Raw genomic sequence first — 21,028 nt, 5'->3', positions numbered from 1 at the left:
AACTCCAGTCTGCAAAATTTACAAATGTAGAACATTTTGTAGACTTAACCATTCAAGTTTCCACCAAAATATTTAGAACAAGGAAAATATTAATTTGACACAACTATATGTTTGTTCTGTAGATTTTCAGATTAAAAGTAGTATCTTATTTCACATTTGAAAAAAGAACAGATTTTGTGTGGAAGAACTAATTCTGATCCTAATTTTAAAAGAAAAAGTTTTTTCACATTTAAAATTAAGAGACTTGCTCTCTTATGCTATAATTTTAAAAAATCCCAAGCCTGAATTACAAAAGAAACATTTATGGATTGTTTCTGAATAGTTAACACAATGAGTTGATACTTAGCCTCCAATCATTTGTTCTCTTCAAGTTTTAAATAATACAAACTTAACAATTAAATCAGCAACAGTAAAAGAGAATAAAGGGGATACAGTAATTTTCCTTTTCCCCAGCAAATGGTGAAATGAACAATCCAGATTTATAAATTACTTCAAGTTTTTAAGTGCCTTAGTGATAAATGCTGTAACTATGATCATCTTTTTAGAATCCAAATCCCAGAATTATTCAGAAGTAGCTTATAGGCAATTTAAATGTTAAAAAGTGTTTCATACTATTTTTATGACCAAAGAAAAATTACATATAAGTAGGCTCCTCCTCTTTCTGCCCTTCTAATGTATTCATTTCAACGTTTCAACTTTAACAAAGGTTTCTTTTTAATTCAAGGAAATAACTGATTAAATAATCAGTGAAACAGGAAAGCATCCCCAAGGTTCTCCTTTATGCTGAAGGTTACTGTATACTCCATTAGACATGCTAATACAAGGACAGGTACTGAATATATGTCAGATTTTGCCCTTTAATATTTAAAATTTATTCTTTGAATTAGCCCATTTTTTAACTTATTGAGAAAATCCGTGAATGAGAGATACAAAGAAAAATGTTCTACAAAGCAATTTTAAAGATCAGAGGAAGAAGTCAGAGTGGGGGTCGCAGGGTAAGGAGGGATGAGCAGCAGGATAGGAGAGATGGATGAAAACAAGGAAGCTACTCAGAGCTCTAGTGCCTAGTTGACTTGGTAAAGCAGGCTTCAATTTTTAAGATTCCCAGGTAAAAATTCCATAGCAAAAAATGGTTCTGAGTTAGAAATATAAACTTCGATTTTATCAGTTCTGAAATCATCTCCACTCCTTCAGTCTATACTAGACCTTTCTCAGGTCTCTCTTCCTGCAGACAGAATAAACACTGTAACAATAACTAGGTCAGGCACATATACCAGTTTTTTAAATAACACAAATGAATTAATTCTCTAGGGAAAATGTTCTGATTTTTAAGAACAATTTCAAAGCAAGCAGAAGGTACTTACATTTACAAAGAAATGACGTAAGGGCACAGTGTTTAGTTGAAAAGATAAAAATGACATTTTAAAATGACCATTTTTTCACTCATGAAAGTATATAAAACATTAGACATGTCTCCTCCCAAATGTCCCAGGAAAAAAGTTGTAAGAAACAAAAATTCCCCCAAATTCAGTATCTTTTTTCCATCCTTGCTTAATGTAATGCAGCTATCACCAACAAGAAAAGAAAAAACTCCAGTCCCTCAATTAAAAAAGCATCAACATCTATACAAAATCAAAAATTCTTCAAATAATGGGCTGAAACATTTTACTAATATAAAGTAGCTACAGTTTTGATTTCTGTACATTTGGCAGGATGCAGCAGTACAAGGTCTGTGATTAGGCTCAAAGATCCTATATTACACAAGCAGCAGGGGAAGAAATAATTTAATGATGCTGCACAGAAAAAGATCAGACAGAAATAGAAGTTATAACTTCCCCCAAAAGGAGTCAGTAACTTCAAAGAGCCTAACCATAAAGATTGGCAGAGGTTTTAACAATAAGGACAACTCATTAGATACTTTTAAAATAAATTACATTTTAGACTTTACACCACGTATGTCCCAAAACATAATATTCTGAATTAAATTTTGGCCTCTCACACTCACAAATTACTATAAATTAGAGAGTTTGAGCAATTTTGGTTACTTTCCTTTCCTAAAGAAACTAAAACAGGTTTTCAGACATTTCAGCCATATAACAAAGCAGAAATATTTTCTAGCTGATATAATTTCAGAATTAAAGTTTTCTCTACATTGGACTAGCTGCATTCTCAAACTCAAAACCATCAGTTCCAGCAGAGACTTCCTTTCATTCAGCCTAGCAAGTCCCATCTTAATAAAAGCAGCAATGCTGAACCCAAGGGCTATAAGACAAGAGATGATTTGTAAAGTTTTAAAAAATTATAACATTTTCATTAAGAATGAGTTTGAAACTCTTCTAAGTCACTAAATTTTAATAATTCAGATGTTTACAAATTCAAAGAATTTCCTACCAATAAACTCAAGAAAAAAAATACACATGTATGTGTTTGGACACACACCACACATGACACACACACTAACAGCCTGTAAAAGAAATGATTCCATTTTTTAAAACCTCTTCTCTTTCTACAGGTTACTTACTTTGCTCATTTTAAGAGACTCAGAACAAATTCTACCATTCACTTTCATGAAATAAACCTAATTTTGGCTTTATGGCTGTGCTACAAATGTCTCTTAGTAAAATAAAGTTGCCAAGGTCTGAAAAGTAATCAGAACTACATTTTAAAGGGGAAATTACATTTTCATTTAAGAATAGGAAATTATGCAGTGCCTTGTAAAATCAACTACAGGTAATGGGAAACAGAGGTATCTCGTGCACACAAGCCATGCTTGCGTGCACGACAGAGTAGTAAGTCATGTGGACAAAGCGAGGAGAGTGATATATTGGTATTATATCCAGAAAATATAAAGGCTAAACAAAATAATTTCACTCTCAATCTCACTGAATTGTGTAGCTTAATTCACCCTGGACCCTTTGAGGCAAAATATATTTTATAGACCATATTCCCTGAGGTTCTTCCCCTACCCCAGAATGAGCTAATGATAAATGCAATTAAATGGAAATTGTTCCTGAATCTAAATGAACTTCAATAATGTAACTAGCTGGAAAGGGAATCATAAGCTAAAAGAGATAGTTGCCGAGCATACAGGCAGAAGCAATTCATCAAGAAATTCAAACTCTCTCAGATTTTACTAATGCCAGTCTTACTCAACAGCAGTCCACCATCCCATCATAAGAAAAACAATAACTCCATAAAAATGAAACCCACTCCTCATCTTCTCACCTTGGGGTCGATTTTCTTGAAGTTAGGGTCTTCTTCATCCACCTCAAAATAGAGTTCGGAGGAGGTGACAGAAAGAGTGCCCTTTACTACAACAGAGGGGGCCACAAGCTGAGCTGGTGTGCTCAGGCTAACAGGACCTGCCAAAAGGAAAAGACAAGCCGGACAAGTTGGAGTGACATTTTTTCAAAAAATCAAGTGAATTCAGGCAGAAATTTCATATAATTTTTAAATTCTCTCCTCTAGCAAACTGCCTGCCAACCCCTTTTACACTTACAAATTCTGTCCACCCCAAATCTCCCTCTGAAAATGCAAAGTTAGGGTTCTCATATTAAGAAATCTATATATAAAAGGCGGCTAATCATAACAGTAAACTACGATGCAATTATTTTACAAGGAGTCTGCAAAGCTTTGGTCTCATCTCCTGGTTAGAAGGTGACTCTGCTTAAATAAGTCCATCCACATTCCATTTAGAAAACAAGCCTCAGGCTATCAAACAACATGGAACAACTAGGAGCAAGGAAGGTTTCCAAGGCCAGAGGTTAGCTCAGTGTGTGGCTGAGGCATGATTATAAAAAGATCACCAGCTTATCAGTGGAGTGAGAAACGTTAAACCATATTATCTGACAAAGATTTTGTGCCTGGTTGACACAAAACCTCTTCCATAACAACTTTACCCCATAGAAAATTGGGAGAAATACTTCTTTTCTAAGCCTGCCCTTCCATTGTTAAATATTGTTCAATGCGTCCAAATCTAATATTAGTGTAGTTCGGGGACTCTGGGAGTAAACAGCTGGAGGGTGGGTTTCCAAGTGAATGAATTTTTATTGGAATAATCAAATCTCCACAGGGCTTATCAAAGAGACAAATCAGCCTGCTACTGAAAACAATGGATTCACTACAGATAGAAGAGCATAAAGCATATTAGGGCCAAACTTAAAATAAGGACTAAAAATAACGATTATACATATATATATATACTTAAGGAGCGATAAATGTAGTAAGGTTTTGAAATTCCATGTAAATTCCTCATTGGAAAAATCCTATAGGTGAAGAAAAAAGCAAGACAAGACTGGCATTCATAGTCTTGAATTAATATAGTGCCTACAAACAAGGTACACCTATTCAGGTAATCAATGGGTGAATAAGTGTTTCAAAAATTCAGATGAATTGACATTTCCATCGATTGTTGGAAGGGTGTTGGTCCTTAATCTCACATCAATCTTAATGTGTGCCAGCAGGACAATAGGAGGGATGCTCTGCGGAGATCAGAGCAGGTTTTGCCCTCTATTCCCAATGTACAAATACATTGTGTTTGCAGATGGGCAGCAGATAACTGCAGAACAGCCATGATTTCCCAAAGCTCATCCCCATAAATGGATGAAATAAGCAGCTATGTGTTCTTTTGCTGTCTCCTTTGCCCTCCGTACATTAGCATTTAATACTGAGAAGAAATAACATTTTTTCAATCATTCTCAGACATTCAATTACAGGGTAAGCAGACAGCTGCAGGAGCTGGGGCAGCCTAGGTCCTACAGAAGACCCCTGACAATTTCCACTTCATTTCTAACCCACACCACTTTATTAGTGTGGATTACTTCTTAATCCTATTGCCATTGTCAAGATTATATAATTAAACTCCCCTTTCACCTCTATTACTGTATGAATGTATTACTAGTAGCAAGAATAGAGGCAAAATAAAGGAGGAGGAAATGGGTAAATGGATGCAAAGGAAGAGACTGGAGAATAGCAGTGCACACCTTACTCTCTACTCCCGCCCCAAATCCCTAAACAGTATGCTCCAATTAATTTTATTTCACTTTACAAAGAGATTTACGGCCATCAGAGAAGATACCATCATCTGCTTTTGCTTTTCATTATCATTCATTGCATGGTTGCAGATATGTCACTAAATGAAAGACTTTTTCATGCCTTTTAATTTAAAGTTATCAAAATAGAAGGGTATATAACTTTCATCTATAGAAGTTGTAGAATCTTTCAGATTTTCCTCCTTGAGGGACACAGTCATGGGCATTAAAGAAAAAAAGCCATTTAATGAATGAATAAAATTTCAAGCTAAACAAGAGAATTTTTCCCTTAAGGGAAGTAAAACTGAAAATCTGCAGAGCGCAAATCAAAAATTCCTACATCAGGTAAAATATGTGAATCCTGTGAAAAGCCATAGCGTTCTCGAGATGGATTTTTTTTGAGAGAGTTAAATGTATATGCAGCTTGTTTCTTAAGAGCTGTATATCAAAGCAAATAGCTCATCTTCCTCCAAGCTTTATTTACAAAGCAACTGCCATAATTTTACTTATAGCTCTCATTCTGTAGAGATTAGGTAACTCCCATTAGATGGGTGATGCAATTTTGTTGTTGCTCCTTTACACTTTTATTCTTTCTCAGTAAAGATGATTCATCAAAGAAAAAGATGAGTAGGGTAAAGAGAATGAACAGACTAGAGAGACGGGGATACAGTATTGAAGATGAGGGGAAAAATGTTTGGAAGAACAAAAACAGTCTTCATTTAACACGATTGCGGGTGCAAAGCTGGTAGCCCTAGCAGTCACAGCTGGAAAGGTAAGTAAGTAAATGCTTCCTGGACCAGAGCGAGCTGAAGTGTGTGCACAACCACTGGATTTACCGGTGAGATTCTCTAAATCTTTCTCATCCATGGATGACAGAGTATCATCGTCGCCTTCCAGGAGGGTCTCGTTTTCCGAGTTCTGATTTCCTAAAGCCTGACTCTTGATGGACTGCTTTCCTTTAGCAAGGATATCTTCATCTGCAGCTGAAATGAAAAGGAAACAAAGCTGTCCATCAACTCTGGGAAGAGTCCTGTGGCAGAGGGGCAAGGGACTGAGGTAAGGAGAGGTGGCCAAGATGGTCACTCATTTTACCCAGCATCATCCAGGGTGGGGAAAGTGATGGGCATGGCCCACACGCTCCTCCTGACAACCGTGATTCCCCAAGCCTAGTCTAACGTTACCTTGAACAAGCACCCTAATCCCATTAAATCTGACCCTGGCACTGCTCACTGAACCATTTGTTTACTTATATTTAAGGCAGAAGAGAGTTCAATAACAGCACATTTTTTTTGTTAGTAGAAAAAAATCAGAACCTAGTTTTGGAAACAATACCCGCTTAACACTGAAAAAAAGGGAAGACTGATTTATTCCTGTGAATAATATTATATCCACAAACATTCTGCAATGGTGGGGGAGTGGCTGTGAAGGAGAATCCAGAAATAAGAAGGGTTTAGGGCCGAGAGCTATTCGTAGCCAATGAGGATCCAGGCCAGCTTCTGAGGCCATGGCTGATGCTAATAAAGCCATAGCAACTCCCAGAAGCTGCAGGCTCTTCCTCTCCCTCCATCCGCCCTCTTTCCTTCACGCTGACCTTCCATACATTTCACCCCTGCCACACCCCTGCCGCAGCCCTTACACAAATATCCAAGAGCAAGGCAGTGTGGAAACTAAGTGGAGGCTCAAACACTACCTCCTCCATGTGTTTAAACTAAAGGGCTAAGACACCCCGGGGGCAAACACAACAGAAAGCCCGGGATGAGAGGCATCTGGGCAAGGAGCCTCACACCCCCAAACTGGAGCAGCCTGTGCAGAGCAGCCGCGCCAGAACCGCCAGGATCACAGTGCCGAGGCAGCCTGAGGGAAGCAAGGAAGGAAAGGGAGAGCTCTGCAGAGCACCCACAGCCATCGGCGGGCCCAGGGAGCCGAGCGGGAGGGCAGCTGCAGAGAGTCCGTGCAGAAGCTCAAAACCCCGCAACCCTCCAAGATGACTGCCCTCACTGTGAGCAGCCTTCTCCTTAAGAAACAAACAAAAGCAGACACTAACTTCTGGACTGGGTTTTTTTTAAAGCTCACAGTGTCACACAAGGGAAAGTTCAGAATCCTCACTGTGCGACTGACATTCCGGGTTTCCACCCAGGAGACCTGAGCGGTGAAAGCACCTGCTCCACCAGGCAGCAGCTACTGACAGCAATCAGATGGAGAGGCTCTTTGCTCCACTGCAATATCTGCCGAAGTAGAAGGCCCCAAACCCAGATACAGAATAAAGCACCCAGTCTTAAGAAATGTTTATCTATAGCATTTATTCTAAATAGTTAAACTGCATGTGTCCCAAATGGTTAACCTGACAAAGCAAGGCTTCTTTGAGTTTAATACGTATGGTTATGGATAATGTTAAAAGTAAAAGTTTATTTTTGTCATATTTATTGTGAGTTCACCATGTATAACATTTACATGTAATATTTATGACATTATTTAAATGAACACAGGAGCTTTCTATTAAATAAGAAAGTCATGGGGAGAAGCTTTCTCTATTTAGTATTGATTATCCTCTATGGATAAATAAAATCTTATCTTCTCTCACACCCACATACAGCACAGTATGGTAAAAATATATGAAGGTCTCAATAATTGAAAAGAACTTAAAGTATATAATTAAAATGGCTCTATTTTCTTAAATACTATAAAGAAAAATACCAAAAAAACACTGTTTTTTTGGAAAATAGGAGTATAAGTTTTTACATCATTGTTTATATTTGCAGCATTTATATTTCCTTACCTTGAAATCACAAACATTGCTAACAGAACTTTTTCAACTTACTAACAATTTTACTAAAAGTAAATTAGTCACAGAGAAACACAAGAAAAATCATCATCATCTGTATTTTGTTATGAAGTAAATTATAATAAATTAACAGTAGCCAGCCAAGAGTTTTAGCACAAATTCAGTATGCTACATTCTCACTTCCTGGATGCATAATTCCTTCAAAACAGAAATAATAATAATAATGCTAAAATTAAATACATTTATCATGTGCCGAAGAGTATTCAAAAGCACTTTGGACATTTAACTCATTTAATTCTCATATGCCTTCTGCTAAATTCTCCTTTTCATATGAGCAAACACACTCAGAGAGGTTTTATAACTTCCTCAAGGCAACACAGTTAATGAGAAATCGAGTCAGGAATCAAATCTAGTCACTGTGGCACCAGAATCTGGGCTTCTAACCACTATGCCAGAGAAAATGAAAATAATCAATATACAAATATGAATGTATACATAATTTACTGGTTGCCTCACTAAACCTAATGTTTCCCATAATGCATTTTAAAAGATTAAGTCACAATCACAAGAAATCAGTACAGAATAAAGACATATTCATTCCCAAACCTAAATTTGATGAACATAGGACCAACAATTCCCAAGCAACTAAATTCAACAGCTTACTCATTACTTTCTCTGATTACTGCCATACATGTTCTGAAGTATACCAACCTTATTTGAAACAAGGGGAAAAAAATTAATCTGAAAACATTTACAAAAAATGAAATGACTGGAAGAGTAGTCAGTGGCAATATGCAATGGTTTAAAATAGCTCAGTAAATAAATTACATTCATTTAAATGACTACTAACTATAACCTTTTATCCCTTCCAACTGAAATTTTAAAATTTTAAATGTTTCTCATCATGCTGACAACAAATATGACACAATAACTTCTGAATTAAATACGATTTTATGGAAAAAATTTAAAACACTATAGTTCTACTGTACACATACAACACCACTTTAATTTATTTATTTACTTATTTTTACAAGCTCAGATTCTGGGATTGTTCAACCTCAACTGAAAAAGCTCTTGTCACGGAAAATATGCAGCTTACTGATATTTAGAATGGTTTTCCTGTAATTAACTCCCCCTTGAGGATTTTAAGTTAGCAGCAGTAAAATTACCAACAGTACTCTAATACACACCACATGGGCTGGTGTTCAATTCTCAGTGGTCTAATAGCTTTCTACTAAAGAACTTTTTTCCCCCCTCAAAATTAGAACAAAACTGTCCCAAGCATAAAATAAAAGATAATTATCATGTTTATGTGTGCTGGGAAAAGTATGTTTTTAACTTTCATTTGTCTTATACTCAATCAACCATTAAAACAAGAATCAATTATTTTAATATCTTCCGTGAGTGTATCCTACACTTGTATAAAAGTTTAATTGGATGAAGTCAAAATATAGTTTTGGTTCAATTTTAAAGCTTGATTCACATCTTTTCTAGTTAATAAAATTACTAACAAACATGACAACTGTTTAAATTTTTCATTTCACTATCAACAAACTGCCTTCACTAATCTCATATCTTATTCTGATTTAATATTTATCCTAACTTGATAACTAAGTTGCAACTGCTACATAAAACTGCATAAATCTGTAAAAAATGTTTTATTTGAAACATGTGATTCACTGGGGCTACTAGCAATGAGCAGGCCAGAGAAAATCTGGTCTTCAAAATGTAAAGTTCAAGTTCTTCAGAGCTAGCTCTGGGCATGAGTTGATTTATCTAGGTAACACAGATGAGCCAAGTAAAATTAAAACAGGAAAAGAATATAGAATACTGTTCTACCCATGATATATAAATCTCTTTTTAAAAGTCTAGTGACTGTTCCAGTGACCTGGAATTATCAATAGTCCATATTATGGTAAAAGAGGTTTATACATTAAGAATTAGCCACTTCGTTAATTAAAAAAAGTGGTATAACAAAGTGACCTTAATTGTACATAAACTAAATATGAGTGTCTACTTAGTGTGATGTGTAGTGGATACCATAACTGTTGATTCTGAACAGGACACATGAAGAATATCTTATATTCAACTACTGTCCTAAATTAATTCCCCCTTATAGTTTATGCAATTTCCAAAGTCAATAAAATTTATTCTAGACTAGAAAAGTTAGTTAAACTACAAAGTGTTATTAGGAGAAAAAGCCAAGTCCAACATGGGTTTCTCAAAAGCTTTAGACACAGAATCTAATGTATGTTTATCCTAAAAAAGAATATCTGGTATTATTTGAAGATATGAGAGAATGACATGATTTACAGTCTTTACATGGTTTGTCATCCCTAGAAAATCAGATGAGTTGCTTGTATCAGTAAATGTGATTACAATGTAAAATCAGATTACATAGTAAATGTAAAACTATGTAAAATACTCCTCATATACTTCTATTAGTATGCAAATTCTCTACAAAATAAACATGTCTTAAATGCAATAGGATTCTAGTGCTAAACTGTTGTAGTACTTGAATTAAAACCAATCTTTCCACCATTTAAAACATTTTTTACATGCCTTTGAATATAAAATTCCCTTTATATTCAACAATGAATTAAAAAAACAAACCAACAATGAATTTTAGAAGACAGTACAGCAGAGTGATAAGAAAATCTGATGAGCCATCAATTAACCTGGGATTTAGCTCTATATCTACTAAGAAGTACAGTTTCCTTATCTGTAAAGAATAAAGTCAGACTAGACTTTAAGTTCTTTTCAGATCTAAAATGCTCTGATGATAAATAACTGACAAACTGGTCTCTGCGCATTAGGAGAAAGTTAGAAATCATTACAACTAATTTCTGATAAATTTTAAAACTACAAAATTGGAGAAAATGCCCTTAAAAAATCAAATACCCCCCTCTGCTTCCTACTGCTAGTTTTTAAAAAGAATATTTAATCATAAGAGGAAGTATTAATTTTAATTTTAAAATATGACTCAGTTTCTACAAAGTTAAAGAAATCTCCCATTGCAAAATGACTTTTATAAATAACCACTTTGGAGGGTCTCTCTGTGAAAAATTACCTAAAGCCCTTTTCCCCAAGCAAGTTAATGTGAACTTGGGAAGGGCAATTAAATTGTCAGAATTAAAAAATTTGTTTTTAACTAGAAGGTAGCCAGAAGTAGAGTCATGGGGCTGGTATTGATCGCCTGAACAGAGAACATCACTCTTCAGGTATTTACTCTGCCACCCTTACACCAGAGGCTTTCCTTCAAATCAAATCAATCTATAAAAAAAGATGGCTGCTACTACTAAAATACACAACTAATCGCCAACAGTATTTCTATTTAGGTATCTTCCTTTAATAATAGTACTATAGTTTGTGATCTTTTAAGATTCTGCATTTTCAAAATGTCCTGTCTCCTTAGTTAAACTACAAATAAAAGTGAGAATTCATAAAAGAGCATTAAAGTGACATACTATCCTCAGGAAAATCTATTCAATTCTTTGAATTCAACACTGAAGCACAGTGTTCATCCACAATAAATTCTATGATTTCAACTGCATGTTGATCACATTAACTATGTTGTTTTGCATACTTGATTCTTAACATATCAATATTTACTTTTATTAGCTTCCTTACTGTAAGTTAGGATTAAAAAAACAAAGAGCTTTATAATTAATACAAAACTAAAATTGAATGTGAACTAAAAGATACTCTAATTAATAAAACATCAAAAAATTAAGCTCTTTGCTTACCTAATACAGTAGCATAAACCACACAGACATCAAACAATACAATACTACAATCTTTGTGATGAGTTCCAAAACTGACTAATCATTATTATTTAAAATTTTATAATATATAATATTTAATTAGCTAGAGCTTATACCTTTTTTTAAGTTATATAAAATATAACATCTTCTTAATTGGAAGCATCTACTACATAATACACATTTTGTTAATTTTTAAAAATATATTTCAGATTTAAATATATATTCTTAATCTTTCAGTCCTTTTAAATATTAATCATTATGAAACTAGTATAAAGTATTACCAAATAGAATGGAATTAAATAAAATACTAAACTTCTCTCTTAATTTAAAAATGCATAATAAAACACAGATAGCATTAATATTATGTTAACCTTTCAACTACTATTTAGACTGACTGGAGTGAAATCTACTTCTAAATAGGATTCTAAGTCTTAAATGACAGTAAGCATTGCTAACAAATATCTTTTAAAAAACATCTGACTCAGCATTAAAAAAGGTTGACATGTTTTTGAAAAGCTAAAATTCGACAAAAAATTAAAATTTACTCATTATAAAATATCCTATGACTCCCCAAAGTGGCTCAATGTACTATTTTTGATTGATTTTAATAAGCTCTGTACAACAAATTTTAAATTCAGTTAGCGCTATTTCTTTCACAATAAAGTACTGTTTGCCTATATGCAATTTTAGAAAACAGGGTCCCCCTCCTGATAGAAAAGGAAAATTTTTCATAGAAATATTTTTACTGTCATTCATAGACTTCAGAACTCATAAGTGAATGCTAAATGACAATTAATAAGAGAGAGACTTATTAAATTTTAAGTGCACACGGCAATATCTCTTTGACAGAAGAATAAAACTGCAAAAGGCTAGTTTTCTTTCAGCGTAAGAGTTATTAACTAAAACAAAACAAAAAGGCCAAAAACAAAATGAAAGAAGAAAAAATATCTAAAACTCTTGAATTTCATAGCACTATATAAAAAGCACTTGAACCTTAAAAGCAAAAGTGGCCTAATTAATTCTACATCTTATTTCTCCTTCTCCACCTCCTGTAGTTGAAGATGTAAGACCCTGCAACTATTATTGCTTTAAGATCACTTTGTTATTGACTATTCTCTGTATGATCATTTATTTTAAAGGACTGATGTCACATTTGGTGTTGTATCTGATGACATATTGTGGACATTTTCTTCCAGAAATGGCTCTTTAAGGTTGAGTGCAAGAGGTTAAGCTGCCTGACTGAGGCCAAACCTAAGATCACAGACTTTTAATCTAAATTCTTAATATCCTTCTTGAATGTAATTTAACATTTACTTTGGACATTACATATTATCATTTAACCATAAGCTGCTGCATGTTAAACTAATACCCCAAAGAAGGGAAATCAGAACGATTTCTCATCTTACTAAAAACTAACCAATTTTTATTTTATAAAATCAAAAACAATTTAATATGAGTGGGTACATTTTCCCCCCTTAACCAACAAAACTTAATTGGTTTTCAAAAATTACAAAACCTATGTAGAAACCTTATGATCAAAAGACAGTATATTATCAAGTCCAAAGGACTTTTTCAGTTTTTCCAATTTGCTCATGAGGCTTCAACCTCAACTGAATCACAGTGCTATGCATTATATCAAAAAAGGAAAAACTGTTAAGTTCTGATAACAAGAAGATGCAGAACAGGAACATATGAAAATAATGTCTATTCTTTTTCCAGGAGCCATCTATCACAACCATCTACAAATCAAGGCTCAGAAAGTATCGAGGCACCTGGACGTTTATTACTATCTCTCCCACGTCATAATCTCATGCTAAAATACCATGATTGAGGGAAAACCATACACACCCGACAAGACCTGGGAACCTATTTGGTTTGTAAATACTGTCTTTCTGATATTCATGGATTTAAGACAGACGTCCTGGATTAATTCACTCAAAGCTGAGTATGTCACTTAAATGGAGAAATATTTTATCCTCCTATTCTGAAACAAAGGGTCTATGTTAAGTAAGTTTTGCATGTGTAATATAATAAATAAATACATTTGACACCATAATTTAATAGGACCCTACACTAACTATAAAAATTTAACTTCTGATTCTGGGGTGAAGAACTGGGGAATGTGGCACTGGAGCATTTTACAGTACCTTGTAATAATGAAGTTATGATCTTCATTACCAAGTACTGTACCTGCTGCTTGCTACTGGCAAGGGGTGGTTTACACACTGACCATGTTCCATGGCTGTTTTTAGTGTCGCTTCAGGATGTGTCGATCCTAGAGGGTTACGCACAAATCGTCGCCGGCGCCGCAAGTCATCTTCCCAGTAGTCGAGGCGCCAGAACTCACGAGGACGACTACAATGAAACAGAGAAGCCACATATGTTAGCAATTATCAAACAGCGTGGTAGCACTGAATTTCTGCATAAAGCTCTCCTTGTTTGCTCTGCCTTTTTTTCCCTCCCATTCCTCTTAATTCTCCCTCCACCTCGCACTCCCCTTTCTGCAATCTTTAACTTAGGTATGTCCTTGAAAATAACAATATCACCTTCCAGTCTAAGGAACTGCTTTTCCTTTTTCTTGGAAGGTGAAATGAGCACTAAATAGATCATTCTGAAATGAATTGCTGACAGTGTGATCAGTTTCCCCACACTCCAGTGGCATGCGCTCTGATTTCAGCCTCATTTCAGCCTCAGCAGGGCACCTTTCTCTGTGGCTGCATTTATAAACCAGAATAGGGAAAAGGCTATTATAAATATGGTATAGCATTACCTATATTAATCAAAGTCTGTCCCCCTTCATTTTTCTTCCTAATTTGTGCCTTTTTGCACAAGGTCAGTAAATCATACCATGAATTCTTGGTCCAGAAAGTGTTAACTTTAATGAATATCTCAGTTACATGGTTATGTATGTGATAATAAAATATTACTCTGTTTAGATGTGCAGGAATTTAATTAAAATAATCTCTTAAAATATTCATTACATTTAGCCCCTGAGGCTTAGAACAACACAAGAAAATGCATTTCTTTTCCACTTACTGTTTTTAAATAAACCATTCCTATAGAGTGAAATAGCAATCTATTTTCAAGCAAATCAGATTGGATTTCTGTTTTATGTAGTCTGTTTTTATATTTAATTAAAAACTACATGGTATATGATGTGCAATAATTGCGATATCAAAAACATACTTTTAGAAATGTATTTTTTAAAGGGTTCACTCAATTCAAGTTACACTCTATTTTCCCCAATTATGTAGATCTTTTTACATGGCAATATATGAATGTCAACTTTCTTTTCTATTTACTAATCATGATCTAGCATACTGAAAAATGTTTTCTAAGGAAAACACTAATATGAAGTTTTTTCAATTACAGTTAAAAAAAAATCTCTGCAGAATATATTTACACTAGAGATATATAACATGAAAACCTGTAAGTTTCAATAATGAAATTTAAAAATTCATAATCAAAGCTTCTGCAAAAAAATGACTAATGCAAAATAAAACCTCACTTGTATTTCATGAGCTAATAAAATTGTACCTGTCACCTTTGACAAATTAGTAGCCTTGACCAACTGACAGTCCCAAAATACCTACATAAAAGTTATCCATATTTTGATGGTTTAAAGAGGCTACCTTTAACAGTTCAAAATAGATTTGTAAATAAGTACTTCACCAATTAAAAATTAGCTCAGGTTAATGAAAGCTTAGATTAGAAAACAGGGCATTATTTAAAGAAAATATTTTTCAAAAACAATAGGAATCTTATGCTCTTCGTGAGAATGTTGGGAAGACAAGGAAACAGCAAAGATTGCCTTTGTCGATTTTGTTCATGCCTAAAGAGGAGGAAATATAAAGTAATCTAAGTGGAATACAAAAATGTGTAAGAAGTGTAGTCCCCGAGGAGAAAAAAATTAAAACCTCTTTCATTCTTCTGTTATTTTGCTGTCTACCTTTCAAATGAAAGCTATTATTATGATAGCATTAAAGTTAAATAAGAAATACCTATAGAATACACATAAGCACAGAAAACAGTTGTTTGAGCTCAATTAATAAAATAAAATTCTCCTTAGGATAGTGGGAGAAGGCGGTACACAGATGGCTATGTGTATGGCTTTGATAGTCATGGAGCTTGGATAGGTACTTCATCATTCTGCCTACCTACATTTATCTGTTAAAATTATTATCAAATATCAGCCAGGATGCAGTCGTGAATCACAGGCTGCTCCTCGTCTTCAGGGGAATGATACAATGAGGGTCTATTCATCAGAGCAGCAATCGGCACAAGTAATTAGTTCCCTAGACTGAGATCTCCTACAAAGCCTATTTCAGTCAGCACCACAAACATATGACGGTGTAAAGCTAATGAAAGCTGCTAAAATTTGTTAACCTTTTCTGCCATCAATCCTTCTAATATTCTGTGCTTCAGTATTATGCAAAGGTGGTAAATTATTAATTTGTCATTCATCCATCCTTCCGAATTTTGAGTCAAATTAAACGATGTCATTCTTCTTGATAACAATTAAAATTATAAGAGATGTTAAGCTGCTATTATAAAATTGTTACTAAATTAGGTAACAATAGATTCCAGTATAATACTTGAGAGAGAAGTCAAATCTGATGGCTATTAAAGCATGTGTGTGATCATTTTTGTCAAGCAATAGAAAAACCAGAGGAATTATAAAATCATTCACAAATTTTCAAAAAACTCAAAGAAAATATCTATAACAATAATAACCACAATTTGGGGGAAACAGAACTATAATATTTATTTTTGCACTTTTCAACAGTAACAAATAATGGTCACAATGGTGACACTTGGCTGCAACAAAAGCACTGATGTATTAGAAATGGAGAAACTGTGCACATCGTAGGAAAAAATTTCAGGTAAGTTTTATTTACCCTAATTATGGACTTCTGTCTTCAAATGTAAACATTCTATCAAAAATTTAAAAATACTTAAGATATATCCAAATAAAATGAAGAAATCTACACCTCAGCATGATAATCTTTCCACTATCCTGAAACTGCATCTCAGAATATCTTCTCAATACAAGTATTCTGGCCCTGTTACAACAATTTAGTCTGAAGACAAAAGCGAAATCACTGATTTCAGATCACAGATCCAGAATGGATTACAAAAATCAGTTAGAGAGACCAACAATTTCAATACCTTTTTGAAAGTCTCTCCAGATAATGCAGAATAAAAACCTTCAAGGAATTTACTCAAAATGGAATCATTATTAGCCTCATTCGAAAAAATTAGCATTTATCAACCAATTTCTGATTGTTAAGAGTAATATATGTTCTTTGAAAAAAATAAGTCATATTCATTTTTTCTTTCAGATAAGGATAATTACTAGCAAGTTTAAAGTCATCTACATAGTAAGAAACTGAGACATAAAAATTCACTGTTTTGTCCCAACTCTGCTCCATCCAACAACGTACAGTCTCAGCATAAAGCTCTATCACTGAGAAAATGAGTCACAGTTTGTCAGTTTAGAACATACTGGAAAGGGGAATGTGTAGGTTTCAATCATCAACTTAATATCTTTTGATTATTCACATAAAGATTTCACTCTTACTTAGGAAATACTGACACTCCCTCTCCAAAATCTCCTTCTTGGGGAAAAAGGATAAGAAACTGACAAATTTGGAAAAATGATTCAACACTTTTCTCATAAGTTTATGAACTAAGTTGTTACGTATTTTTGCAGTTGTCACTATGGTACCGTAGAAAAATTTAGAAGACTTCATGTATTCGGAAACAGACTGCTGACCAAACACGAGCATGGATAAGATGAGAAATCACTTCTGAGAACTTAGAAACACACATCTAGATCACCGCACACCTACACCTCCACACATCCACTTAGAAACAGACATATAGATCACCGCATACCGACACCTCTACATAAACACTTAGAAACACACATCTAGATCACCACACACCTACATCTCTCCATGTCCACTTAGAAACACACATCTAGATCACCGCATACCTACACCTCTACATAAACACTTAGAAACACACATCTAGATCACACAACACCTACAACTCCACATATCCAATTAGAAACACACATCTAGATCACCGCATACCTACACCTCCACACGTCCACTTAGAAAAACACATCTAGATCACTGCATACCTACAACTCCACATATCCACTTAGAAACACACATCTAGATCACCGCACACCTACACCTCTACATGTCCACTTAGAAACACACATTTAGATCACCGCACACCTACAACTCTACATATCCACTTAGAAACACACATTTAGATCACCGCACACCTACACCTCCACACGTCCACTTAGAAACACACATCTAGATCACTGCATACCTACACCTCCACACATCCACTTAGAAACACACATCTAGATCACTGCACACCTACACCTCTACATGTCCAATTAGAAACACACATCTAGATCACTGCACACCTACACCTCCACACATCCACTTAGAAACACACATCTAGATCACCGCACACCTACACCTCCACACGTCCACTTAGAAAAACACATCTAGATCACTGCATACCTACAACTCCACATATCCACTTAGAAACACACATCTAGATCACCGCACACCTACACCTCTACATGTCCACTAAGAAACACACATCTAGATCACCGCATACCTACAACTCCACATATCCACTTAGAAACACACATCTAGATCACCGCACACCTACACCTCTACATGTCCAATTAGAAACACACATCTAGATCACTGCATACCTACACCTCCACACATCCACTTAGAAACACACATCTAGATCACCGCACACCTACACCTCCACACATCCACTTAGAAACACACATCTAGATCACCACACACCTACACCTCTACATGTCCACTTAGAAACACACATCTAGATCTCCGCATACCTACAACTCCACATATCCACTTAGAAACACACATCTAGATCACTGCACACCTACACCTCCACACGTCCACTTAGAAACACACATCTAGATCACTGCATACCTACACCTCCACACATCCACTTAGAAACACACATCTAGATCACCGCACACCTACACCTCTACATGTCCACTTAGAAACACACATCTAGATCACTGCATACCTACAACTCCACATATCCACTTAGAAACACACGTCTAGATCACTGCACACCTACACCTCCACACGTCCACTTAGAAACACACATCTAGATCACTGCATACCTACACCTCCATACATCCACTTAGAAAAACACATCTAGATCACCACACACCTACAACGCCACATATCCACTTAGAAAAACACATCTAGATCACTGCATACCTACACCTCTACATCAACACTTAGAAACACACATCTAGATCACTGCATACCTACACCTCCACATATCCACTTAGAAACACACATCTAGATCACTGCACAACTACACCTCTACATATCCACTTAGAAACACACATCTAGATCACTGCACACCTACACCTTTACACATCCACTTAGAAAAACACATCTAGATCACCGCATACCTACACCTCCACATATCCACTTAGAAACACACATCTAGATCACACAACACCTACAACTCCACATATCCAATTAGAAACACACATCTAGATCACCGCATACCTACACCTCCACACGTCCACTTAGAAACACACATCTAGATCACCGCATACATACACCTCTACACATCCACTTAGAAACACACATCTAGATCACCGCGTACCTACACCTCTACATATCCACTTAGAAACACACATCTAGATCACCGCATACCTACACCTCTACATATCCGTATCATCAAAAAATTACATGAGTACCACACGATGTCACATTCACAAACCACATCCATATCCATTTCTGCTAATAATTAAAACTAAGATCCTCAAAAAAGGACTCAAATTCAGGATGTAACCCTAGGCTCTATAAGGTCTAGAAATAAAGCCTTCTCTATTAAAGATCTGGCAGTTAGGTCCCCTGTTGGTACACAAGCTCCAAGTACCTTTGACTAACAGGAATATACTATATTTGAAAAATTGTGCATGTGTAAATAATGACGATGAAAATAAATGTTCTAATGTTTCTTTCTAATAATTTCTTCCCATTTCTTTGGCCTAATCTCAAAGTCTAAGATTAAAATGATAACATAGGCCTGTCTTTTTCAAAGTATAAACACGCGTGCATGCTCAGCTACATCAGTTGTGTCTGACACTGCAAGTCATCTAATTACCTTTCTACTACAGAACTTTAACATATTGCTATGAGCTACGTAATATAACACAATGCCATTTTTATATACAGAATATGTACTTTCTATTTTATAAGAACAAAATCAGATAGACTGCTGAAATAAATCTTAGAAGAAAATACAACTCAAGCAGCAATAGATAGGCTATTTGTTCCCCTCCCAGGTCCACTGTGGACAGTGATTTGATCTACTAAAGAAAATGAATAAGGAAGAGCGAAAAGAGAATCACTTGGAAAAGGAAGAAATATTAAAACAGAGAATCGGTAACTAAGGGATGATCCACAGTCTTCCTCTAACAGTTGAATGGTTTACCTATAAATAATATATTATTTTCCACAAGTAAATTATAAGACTCTCTAAACTTTAGCTTTCCTCAGAGAAAGTATGGCAATCCAATCAGCCAATTAACAGTGCTGAATGGACAGATACTAAAGAAGACTCCTAAAACACTGTCTAATAATGACTAACTCAACCTTGAGCCAGCAGCTAGGGATACAAAGATTATTAAGATATCTTCTCTCTGACCTTGAGAAAAGGCAGATGAGAAACAGTAAGAATTCAAAAACTGTGTGTGATAGAGCAGAGCTCTATTAAATGGCACAACTTGAAGGAGTACTACTCTCACCAAAATTCATGCAAGTGGCACTCCTGGAGTCGTGCAATGTTCACTTTATGCTGCTGTATTTAGGCACCCTATGAGAAATGATAGGGTGCTCTGAGAACATCTTATCTTCTCCCCGCTCCTTTCTTTGCTCAGGCTCCCTTTTTCTCTGCCCAAGTTAAAGCTAACCTTCAGAATAGGGAACAGAATAAGCCCTTCAGATGCTGTCAGTAGCAGTCACACATTTAGCATTTCCCTGATTCAGGAAAAGGTGTTCAGACCACAAATAGGCATGACTGTCAAAAAAAACAGGCAAAATTCAATATTCAGAATAAAATAAACAAGAACAAAAGAGAAACACTAACATTTATTTCACTGAAGTCATTAAATTCATATTGGTCTATTAAGGTATATTATGTTCTACTATCATTCTATTACAGTAAAACAATGTTAATTACTAAAATGAAAGGTAGCTATTATAAAAATTATTCTAGTTATTATATAATCTAAATGCATTGTCACATTATTTAAATTAGTCAAATATATGCATGTTTGTGATCCCTTTGGTTGTAGGGTTAGTAACTTGGATCTATACCAATAAATGAATTCTAGTCTTAAAAAGAAAAACTGT

At 35.0% G+C, this 21,028-nt stretch overlaps 1 protein-coding gene across 3 annotated transcripts in view; it reads right to left on the bottom strand.

The window, feature by feature from the left end:
- The window catches only part of LRBA (LPS responsive beige-like anchor protein), a 777,374-nt gene that overhangs the window by 323,309 nt on the left and 433,037 nt on the right, over positions 1–21,028 (bottom strand). For all 3 annotated transcript variants that reach the window (XM_055405330.2, XM_055405331.2, XM_088827977.1), the window contains exons 38-40: positions 13,807–13,931; positions 5,867–6,013; positions 3,226–3,362 (exon numbers count right to left, since the gene is read on the bottom strand). In XM_055405330.2, the coding sequence (XP_055261305.2) occupies positions 3,226–3,362; positions 5,867–6,013; positions 13,807–13,931 (409 nt within the window). The remainder of the gene's footprint in view (positions 1–3,225; positions 3,363–5,866; positions 6,014–13,806; positions 13,932–21,028) is intronic.

This window comes from Moschus berezovskii, chromosome 19, assembly GCF_049115385.1.
Source record: "Moschus berezovskii isolate FMDL1 chromosome 19, NW_MosBer_1.0, whole genome shotgun sequence".
NCBI classification, from domain to species: Eukaryota; Metazoa; Chordata; class Mammalia; order Artiodactyla; family Moschidae; genus Moschus; species Moschus berezovskii.
The sequence above is the reverse complement of the archived record's forward strand: the minus strand, read 5'-3'. Positions and strand labels throughout refer to the sequence as shown.